We start from the raw sequence: 10,418 nt of genomic DNA, 5'->3' as shown, positions 1-10,418 counted from the left end.
AGTAAAAAAATGACCCCCCCAATATCCTGCTATCCGGTTTATGAATGTGGCTTTCACCACTAAGGACTCTGGGGCCCTTAACAAGAATCTACCTGGAGATCCAATCGACAACAGCAACTTGACAGTCTGACAGGAAACGGGGCAGTAGGTTTCTATTAAGAACTCCCAAATGAGGGTGAAATTGTTTGTACACCTTCAAGAATGGTCAGTGTCAGTGAGTCGCACAAGTAGAAAATGCTGAATTGGTGTGTGCTGCGTGTGGACATAGGTATAGTCTCAACAACAAAAATACATTAAACACTCGACCCCAGGGTCTCAACATTCAAGTAAAATGGGAAGAAGCCTTGTTTATTGACCCATGCCTCATGGTAATGTTTGTTCTTTGGAAGAATCACACGAATTACAGAAAACCACCAAGTCGCCTGGAACTTTTATTTTTTAACGTGATTTCTGTACAGGGACACATGTAATCCTTTTACAAATAAAACCGATCACCAGAAGAAACACAGACAAAACCAAAACTGGCATCTGACGTGATTCCATAGGCGTTTAAACTTCAAACCCAGCCAAGAAGTTGGTGACAATCTCTTTCAGCTTTGCGTCTGACTGCTCGGAGATCTTTCCATCAGCCCTACACAGACGTGAAAGCAAGTGGTCAGTTCAGATCTGCACACAAGTTCAGGTTTTTAACATGACTACACCACTTCAGGGGCTGTCCACCGCACTCCTACCTGATGTTGCCCAGCAGAGCCTGGTGCTGGCTGATGACATGGGACAAGAAAGCATTCTCAAACTTGGTGATCTTGCTGGGCTCTAGTTTATCAAGGTAACCCCTCACGCCAGCATAGATGACAGCCACTTGCTCTTCAATAGCCATGGGGGCTGAAAACAAAAGATTGTGGCTTGCTTAATTACCAGAGTCAGCAAACTTATCTTCCCCAACATCCAAGGGCAATCACCCCCATTCTTTTCCTAGCTCCCACCTGGGGAAAGTGTACCCTGCTACCTGTAAGCCCTGACACATCACCTTCGCGTGTACTTTCTGCTGCTCAAAAGGGCCTGGCACTGGCTGAGGACATGGGACAATGCAGCATGCTGGAGTCTTGATCTTGGTGGGCTCTCGTTTGTCAAGTTATCCCCTCACACCAGCACAGATGATATAAACATTGTGTTAACTGGCTGGCAGTGGAGTGGGAAGTTTAAATAATGCGCTTGCATTTTATGAGAAAATAAGACACATTCATATTCTTTTAATTCTACCAAATTCCTTAGTCATGTAGCTGGGGTTGGAATAAGAACCAAGGTTTTAATTCTGAAAGGAAGGTGTCCTCATTTAGTGACCATCTCAGGATCGTGCGTTTGCAACAAACACTGCGTGTGAAGCCAGAGTGAAGCGAGCCACCGTGCTTAAGGCGACGTATCAATCTGGCAGGATCACGATTCCCGGTGGCTCGACAGTCATCTATCTAGCAGGTACTCTACTGTGGTCATCTTCCATTTTCAGTCCCACTTTGGGACGGAACAAAGTCAGTAAGTGAGGAGTGGGTGTAACTAGGATCACATTCAGTGACAATGACCATGTTTTAGCTACATAAAAGTTCTCGATTGCATTCAAAATGCAGTACCTTACATCAGTGGTTCTCAATCTGTGGGTGGTGACCCCTTTGGGGGTTGAACAACCCTTTCACAGGGGTCACCCGATTCATAACAGTAGCAAAATGACAGTGATGAAGTAGCCACGAAAATAATTTAATAGCTGGGGGGTCACCACAACATGAGGAAGTGTATGAAAGGGTCATGCCATTAGCAGGGTTGGGAACCACTGCCTTAGGGGAAGGAACAGGCTTACTAGGGCTGAGAGAGCTATGTGGTACACTTCCGGACATCACCACCCAGCCAAAACTTGTCCAAATGAAGAAAAATACAACTCACAGTACTGTCCTTGCTTCAGCAACTCAGTCAGACGCACACCCCGACTCAAGAGCTGCTGAGTGGCGGCATCAAGGTCAGAACCGAACTGGGCAAAAGCAGCCACCTCCCGATACTGGGCCAACTCCAGCTTCATGGTGCCAGCCACCTGAGGGCAGACATTGTTCACCCTTGAGACCGATGCCACAAAGTAACCCACAACTCTCATCAAGGTTTTAGGACCTGAATCAAAATGACAAGACATGCCCACCACACCCCGCCTCCACACACACAATCTGATGGAAAATTACCTGCTTCATGGCCCTGGTTTGCGCAGCAGACCCGACACGGGACACAGACAAGCCAACGTTAATGGCAGGGCGGATACCTTTGTAGAACAATTCTGTTTCCAAGAAGATCTACAATGTGAGCGCACACACACACACTAGTGAATTTAAAGTGCAGAATCAATGATTTCTCCATTTCTATTCACTGTGCCTCAAACCACTAAGCCTGCTAAAAATAAATGTCGTCTGATGGTCAAGAGCCTCTCAATCTTCCGCAACTCACACCGGTGCAGAGACCACAGTGCTGAGATTGAGCAGCACGTGCTTTGAGGAAGAGAGCACAGACACAGAGAAGACCGCTCGGTCCATGGACATTTGTCTCAAGTGATCGTGGGGGTGAGGGCCAAGAACCAAAGTTGACTGCAGTGGGTATAAATAAGACCAGGAACATTGTACAAAACAGGAAGATAACTGGGTGAGATAGGAGAGATTTCCTTCCACGATTTTCCCTACTTTTGTACATATTTAAAATTTTTCCAAAATAAAAATAGGGCTCTCTGATTCTCTGGAGAGTAGAAGAGAAATAAGAAACCGTCTTCAGGACGATCAGTCTCCACACACGACCACCTCATCTTCACCTGCCCTCAGACACCTCTCGAAATGAAACCACTTCGGAAGGTGCCTTTCATGAGATAGATTGGCTCCTATCATAAACTTCACCTTAGCAGTTGGGTGCAGATTTTAAAAATCACCTATGTGAGAAGAATGGTCAAGGGTTATCCTACAGCAAAAATAAGGAGGTTGTGGGGAGGTGGGCAGCCAGGTTTATGGAAACAGAACCACACAAGCAAATCATGTGAGGTCCTGAGAAAGTTCCTGGAAAAAAAGGAATCAAAAGACAAATTCCCACAAAGATTGCACTCCTCTTCCATGCACTGAAACTACTAAAAGGGACTCTGCTGTGTAAGCTTCTTCTGGAAGCCTGTGTGTAAAGGGGAGACGGGGAGAGCATTTGTTTAACAAATCAGTCCGTGTGGCAGTTACATAAACTGTTGTCAATTTGAGGCTTAGGAGTGAAATGACTGCATCAGCAGCATGTCAACCAGGTGGCAGTTTGATGACCTCACTTGGAGGCGCCAAGGAGATAAGCTTTCTTAGACACAGGAGTGTCTTATGAATGTTTCCCTCGTCTACCCGGATGAACGGTCCACAACCACTTGTCTTTGGAATCACCGGGTGTTTTCTTACATTTGCTACCATCACTGAAAACGTACCTGTCCATCAGTAATGGAAATGACATTGGTTGGAATATAAGCAGACACATCGCCAGCCTGTGTTTCAATGACTGGCAGGGCGGTCAAGGAGCCACCACCAAAAGAGTCATTCATTTTGGCCGCTCGCTCCAGCAGACGGGAGTGCAGGTAGAACACATCCCCAGGGTAGGCCTCGCGCCCGGGGGGCCGGCGCAGCAGCAGGGACATCTGACGGTAAGCCACAGCCTGGACAGAGACAAGGGCCTGTTAGACAAAAAGGTGTGACTTTGGGGATATCTACAAAGGGCATCTAAAGAGACATTTCTCTGCACCTGCTTGGATAAGTCGTCATAGATGATTAAAGCGTGCTTGCCGTTGTCCCTGAAATACTCGCCCATTGAGCAGCCCGAGTACGGAGCCAGGTACTGAAGAGGGGCAGCATCCGAAGCCGTGGCCGAAACCACAATGGTGTACTTCATGGCATCTGAGAAGATTAATTTATAATTTCACAAGGTTATCAATATTGTGAGGCCACCAATTGAAAATGACCTTGGGGCCACAAGTTCAGCCAGCGTCAAAGAGCATCTACTCTAAAGAACGGACAGTCTTAAAACGTGTGGTTTCATATGCGTAGTTTCCCCATCAGTAGAGAGCTCCAGGCACCGGGGAGTACTTAAGACAGGCAGGCCAGGAGGACCAGCAGAGGGACTAACTGCAGCCTGTGATACCTGCATCTGTAAGCCTCTTCACCAACTGGGCAACGGTGGATCTCTTCTGACCGATAGCAACGTAGATACAGTACAGCTTCTTCTTCTCGTCAGTCCCATCATTGAAGCGTTTCTGGTTAATGATTGTGTCAATAGCAATGGATGTTTTGCTTTAAAAGGAGAAAGTGTTTTTAAAAAGGTATTAAACTCTAAAATGATTTTCTGGCCAATTTTACTATCACTAATCCCCAGAGCAGGGCTAATCACACAGCTAATTAAAGTGTGTGCTCTCAAGAAAATTGTTTAAACCCACTTTTAAAGAAAAGCCTGGCAATCTACTTCCCAAAACCCATCATTGAAAGCCCCCGGAGCACAGTTCTATGTAACACGGGGGATCACCAGTTGAAATGGAAGGTCACCGGTTTTACATCTTTCCAGTACATCCCACAAGGAGCCCAGTGGAGTCGTGAGTTGTATGTTGGGCTGCTGACTACAAGGTCAGTAGTTCAAAACCACCAGCTTCTCCAAGGGGAAAAGCCAGGGTCTTTTCCCTACTCTTGTCAAGTTTCCATCTCAGAGCACACAGCGCAGTTCTCCCTGTCCACAGGATGGTGACGAGTCCATGGCAGTGAGCCATTCCACAGACAAAGCATGACCAATTCCTAGCCTAAGTGCAACCTTTCTGTGAAGTCAGTTTGACAAGAAGGGAACAGGCTCGAGAGTTTACCCAGTCTGTCGGTCCCCAATAATCAGCTCACGCTGGCCACGACCAATGGGCACCAAACTGTCCACAGCCTTGATGCCGGTCTGCATTGGTTCACGCACGGAAATCCGAGGGATGATTCCAGGGGCTTTCAGTCCAACTCGCCTGCGGGTCTTGGAACCAATTGGACCCTGTTTTCAAAAACAAAGGAACCCTCACTCAGACTATGGAGCTCTGGCATCTATCAGAAGCTACAGCTGATCAAATTCTATACCTACCTTTCCATCAATGGCATTTCCAAGGGCATCCACCACACGGCCCAGTAGCTCCTCACCCACAGGGACGTCCACGATGGCGCCTGTCCTCTTCACAATGTCGCCTTCCTTAATGAGCTTATCGTTTCCAAACACGACAACACCAACATTGTCAGGCTCCAAGTTCAGAGACATGCCCTACAGGAGACACAACCAAACACCACAAAGCACGAGTGAGTGGCCTTCCTCTCTGCACACCAACATTACAGGCAGGAAAATTGCTGCAGGGTGGAAAAGGCATTACCCCCTTTGTCTAGTTGTAATCTGCCTGTTTTTCAAACTAACAAATTGTCTTCAAGATTTCTTTCTTCAGCAGTATCATGTTCCCCAGAAACACCGTAAGGTAGTATTATAAGCCTAGCCACGACTACTACCACATCCTTCAAGGATCCTTTAGAACAGTGACTCTCAACCTCCCCAATGCCACGACCCTTGAACAGCTTCTCATGCTGTGGTGACCCCCCAACCATAAAATGATTTTCATTGCTACTTCATAACTAATTCTGCTACTGTCACGAATCAGGCGACCCTGTGAAAGGATCACTCAGCCCCACCCCCCAAAGGGTCGCCACTCACAGGTTGAGAACCGCTGCTTTAAAAGCTCCAAATAAATAGGCCAAGTTTTCCCACATCATTCCCTTCACTTTTGAACTGGATGGTTTTAAGTTGATTGGGTCAAAAGGAATTTTAAGACACCAGGGAGTTTCTTTTAACCGTGAGCGCCTACAATAGCTGTCTACAGAATCACCTAGTCTGACTGCAGTCGCTAAGTTAGAGAGCGGAAAGGCTGTGCTAAAAGGGTAGAGGCTGGCAAGCTCGGAAGCTATATCGACTCAGAATAAATAGAGGGAGCAACACGGAACATGACTCAGGTGCACGGTTTAGTCCTAACCTGTGTTGCACAACACAACAGACACGAGTGGCTATGAAGTTAATCACAGACAAGCCAAAGCCTAAAATGTAAAGCTCCTGAGCCACGTCTACACTTGACAGCCACAGGCAGGCAGTTACTAGCTACCACATTAAAACACCAGAGATCATTTCCACCATCGCAAAAGGTCTGTTAGAAACTGTTGGCCCACACACTGAGGTATTTTTTAAAATAGCATTTTATTGAAAATTAGGCGGGTGTTTACATTTCATCATTTTATTCAACAACTTACACAATTTACCTAGCCCCTAAATAACTTGCCCTGGCCTCCAACACCCCACCCTAAGAAACCTGCCTACCCCCTAGTCTATTGCTTTCTCTTCCGCCCTTTACCCCCCCTCTCCCCTCCACCCATTCCTAGATCCTGAGTGTAAAAAAGAAACCGGGCAACCACTGCCGTCTCCGCCCGGGGCTGCCATCAGACTCTTCCTGGGAAGACAGGGGCTCCTGTGCTCATTGTGATCTATGGCCTGGAAGCCCTACCTACGCAGGGCTGCTAGGAGTCAGAACCAACTCACTGGCAAAGGGCTTTTGGACAATAAAAGTGAGTTTAATTCCTTGGTAAGGCCTTGGAGGGAATGGTACAACTCTTAACTAGCTGTCCACATCAAGCCTTCTTTTTCACACTGGCCATTAGCAATCTTCCCTCGCCCGTGTGCTTCCTGACAATTCATCCGGGTACCATGCTTTGCCTTTCTGTGGGGCTCCACGGGGCCCACAGCTTTTCTCTCTCATGCCACTGGCCGACTCAACTTGACCTAAAAGCAAAGTCATGGGTTTTTCTCATCAGGAGAGCCTCTTATGGCCATTCTACTCACTTTTCAATGAAAATGAGGCCTGTACTGACTCAAAATCCTTCACTGACTTTCAACTTTCCATCAAGAATAAATGTGAAGTTACCACAGGGTCTGTGCCTAAGATGATCTTCATAGCTACAATGAACAGACTTTATTACTTCCTGGAACTCGGGCAAATGCACCCAATTTTTATATTTTGGGACCAGTGGCTATTATTAACTTAAATGGAAAGCAGTCCATAGAGTAAATGCGACCTGGTGAACCCAAACCCCTACATTTAACCTTTTCGTAACCCATGACAAGAAACCAAAAAAAGCTAACATCTGACTCACTTTCTGAACGACTGAAAGACTAACTGGAGAAGACACTGTCAAACCCCAAGTTCTCATGCTGTAACTTACCTTCAAGCCGGAAGAAAACTCCACCATTTCTTCTGCCTGCACATTCCTCAGCCCGTGTACTCGAGCAATACCATCACCGATGCTCAGGACCCGTCCAGTCTCTTCAAGGTCAACGGAGGTGTCAGCACCAAGAATTCGCTCTTCCAGAATGGAGGACACCTCGGCGGTGCCTATTGAGAAAAGCGGCCTATCAAACCAATAATCCAGAGCCAAGATGTTCAAACGCACTTTCCCCAACAGGCAATCCAATTACACACCACAATAACACGCTCCAAAATCTACTGCAAAACGCTGAGCACGTCTATGAAATGAAGCTCAAATGATTGGGGAGGGGGAAGGGAGGTCATCCCAAGACAGGTGAGAAATTCCTGTGTTAAAACCTCAATGTGTGGCTCAAAGATCCTCATTCTCAGACATGTGGCTGCTATTCGTTTATTTATTTAAATAAATGAATAAAACAGAATAAAAACCTTGCTCATCTCAATTCTGGTCACACGTGCAAACGCACAAACCCCAATGGCCAGGTGTAGGAGCACAGAAATGGCTCCCTTTCCTAAAAGCTTGCTAGGGAGAAGGACAGAGGAAAGCCTTTCATAGATCTATCTGAAAAGGTCCCTGCCACTGGGTCCGTGTGTGCACTTTCAGTTTTTAACCTGAAGGGCATTATGAGGGCAAAGAAGTGACACTAGTAGCCAAAATAATAACTGTATTTTTCACTAGAATGAAAGACCAAACCTGCCAAGCCACAGCGTTAAATGACATATGGCAGCTTAAGAATACAATATTCTCCAGGAAGTAAAATTGAGGGGGGGAGAATTAAAGGCGATTAGAAATTATGAGATTAAGAAAAGGAAATTATGAGATAAAAGTCTCTTTTCTGCTGTTATTTTACATGACATAGTAAAAAGTGCCTCATAAATGTTATTAAGGTTTTTCAAGCAAAAACCGCAACAGCCATGTTGATCTTCACGCAGTGACATTGAGGGGACAGACAGACTCACCAGTCTTCTGCAGGCAAACCTTCGACGCATGGAGGTTCCGTGCAGCAATGAAGGAGGCCCCCAAAGCATTTTTGGAGACCTAGGGCAAAAGCATATTTTATAGATGGGTGCTTGGTGAAGGCCTTTCTACAAGCATCAGGTTTAACCCCACGCAGCCTGAGCTTCATCACACCACCAAGGGCCCATTCTGACACCTGCAGCATCGGATGATGTCTTTGAGCGGACAGGTAAGACAGGCCACGGAAGGGAGGCAAATGCCCGCCTGACGGATGGAAATCACTCCGAAGTGTACGGGGTGGGGCATGGAAAGGGGGCCTTGAAAACCAACATGCCACCGCGCCGTCTCCCCTGCCCGGCGGAGAGCACCGACAGACAGCCGGCTCCCGCGCATCCGAGCCCTGCAGGAAGCCCCCCGCCCGGGCGGCGGGCACTCGGCCTGCTGACCTTCCCACAATGGCAGGCGCCCCGGGGCCGCCCCCACGAGAGCGCTGCCCTTCAGCGGGGGACACGAGGCGGCCCGGCGGGGCCGAGCGCCCAGGTCTCGCTGCGGGCCGCTCCTGACCTTCAGCCCGGGCCTCCCCTCCCCCGGCGGCCCTGGGCCAGACCCGAATCCCCCCGAGGCCTGACCCTCGGGCCACGCCGGGGTCACTGCGTCCCCAGCCACCGCTCCGCGCCCTTGTGCACACTTGGCGGGCAGGGGGGCTCGCTGGCCGCGCCCCGCTCGGCCGGCGGCCACCGGGGCAAGATGGCGGCGCCGCCACAGCCCCTCGCCCGCCGGGCAGAGCGCCCGAGCCAGCCCCGCCGCACCCGCTCGCCGCCGGCCCCGGGCACCTCCCCGCCGGGCCCGCGGCTCACCAGCCCGGCTCGCCGAGGAAGGGCGCGGGCCACGGCCGCGGCGACGCGCACGGACAGCATCTTCACCACGTCTCTGCGCCGGGAAGCAGCCGCAGCCTCCGGACTGACTGGGACAAAATGGCCGCGCGGCGGGGAAGGTCGAGGCAGCCGGCCCGCCCGACCCGGAAGTACCGCCCCTCGGCGGTCACGCCGGCGTCAGCAGGGCTCGCGGCCAGGCGACTCTGGGCCTTCTTCAGGATGGTTTTTAGGTTTCTACCTAAAACTCCCGTGGGCAACCCTTCGCTCCTTCCGGCCCGGGCACGCCGCGCCTATTTTTCTTCTCCTTTCCACTCGACCTTGTGGGTGCCCGCGGCCACGTGGGCAGGGGGCGGGGCGGACGCTGGGCGCGTCACGGAGGGGCGGGGCCTCCGGGCGGCCGGGTCCCACGCTGCATTGTGGGCCGCGTGCTGCAGCGACCTTGAGGGCCGGGGTGGAGGGCAGGGACCTGCGCCCGCACGCCTGTGTGTGTGTGCGTGTGTGTGTGTGTGTGTGCGTGTGTGTGCGTGCGTGTGCAGCGACCTTGACTGCCAGGGGAGGGCAGGGGTGTGTGTGTGTGTGTGTGTGTGTGTGTGTGTGTGTGTGTGTGTGTGTGTGTGTGTGTGTGTGTGTGTGTGCAGCGACCTTGACTGCCAGGGGAGGGCAGGTACCAGCGCGCACACGTCTGTCAATACCTGCTTGTGTGCCTGTGTGTGTGCAGGGAACAGCGCCCGCACGCCTGTGTGTGTGTGTGTGTGTGTGTGTGTGTGTGTGTGTGTGTGTGTAGCGACCTTGAATGCCAGGGGAGGGGAAGGCAGGAACCAGCGCACACATGCCTGTCTATGACTCTGTGTGTGTGTGTGTGTGTGTGTGTGTGTGTGTGGTCAAACAACAACAGAAAACGTTTGTGTCATTTGTAATGGCGCAAATGAAGAAAGTACATACAGGTAACATTTTCCCTATGCTCAGAGGCTTCATCAATTTAAATTTGATTGGTGAATAGAAATGTTGGGCAGCTTAGCCTAGGGAATTGGGAAATCCATTTACACATGCCCAGGAGAGCCAGCATAGGACAAAGCTGGATTTTCCCCGTTGGGCGCAGATGGGTGTTACACCTGGAGCAGCCCACCTGGGCCAGGAGATTGCAATTCAGCCAATGGGAACGACCTGGGGTCGTTCACCACGCCTCCCCCCAGGAACCCTTGAAAAGGCAGAGACCGGAAGGGAGAAGGGCTTGTCTGGTCGT

At 50.1% G+C, this 10,418-nt stretch overlaps 1 protein-coding gene across 1 annotated transcript; it reads right to left on the bottom strand.

Annotated features, from left to right (window-relative positions):
- Positions 1 to 321: 321 nt before the first annotated feature.
- ATP5F1A (ATP synthase F1 subunit alpha) lies at positions 322 to 9,459 on the bottom strand. The gene is made up of 12 exons (XM_075532601.1): positions 9,158 to 9,459; positions 8,303 to 8,381; positions 7,302 to 7,471; positions 5,137 to 5,310; positions 4,883 to 5,049; positions 4,177 to 4,325; positions 3,781 to 3,932; positions 3,470 to 3,694; positions 2,220 to 2,327; positions 1,933 to 2,077; positions 732 to 882; positions 322 to 631 (listed from the first exon to the last, which is right to left on the bottom strand). The coding sequence occupies exons 1-12, from the start codon at positions 9,215 to 9,217 to the stop codon at positions 550 to 552; spliced, it is 1,662 nt and encodes a 553-aa protein (XP_075388716.1). The 5' UTR covers positions 9,218 to 9,459; the 3' UTR covers positions 322 to 549.
- Between the last annotated feature and the right edge of the window lie 959 nt (positions 9,460 to 10,418).

The sequence above is a fragment of the Tenrec ecaudatus genome, chromosome 15, assembly GCF_050624435.1.
Source record: "Tenrec ecaudatus isolate mTenEca1 chromosome 15, mTenEca1.hap1, whole genome shotgun sequence".
NCBI lineage: Eukaryota > Metazoa > Chordata > Mammalia > Afrosoricida > Tenrecidae > Tenrec > Tenrec ecaudatus.
This window is presented reverse-complemented; position numbering and strand designations above follow the sequence as displayed.

Coding starts and splice junctions, on each gene's coding strand:
- ATP5F1A (XM_075532601.1), bottom strand. CDS start 9,217: ATGCTGTCCGTGCGCGTCGCCGCGGCCGTGGCCCGCGCCCTTCCTCGG. Junction 3,933..4,176: donor GAAGAGGCTTACAGATGCAG/GTATCACAGGCT, acceptor TAATCTTCTCAG/ATGCCATGAAGTACACCATT. Junction 2,328..3,469: donor TTTCCATTACTGATGGACAG/GTACGTTTTCAG, acceptor CTCACATTGTAG/ATCTTCTTGGAAACAGAATT.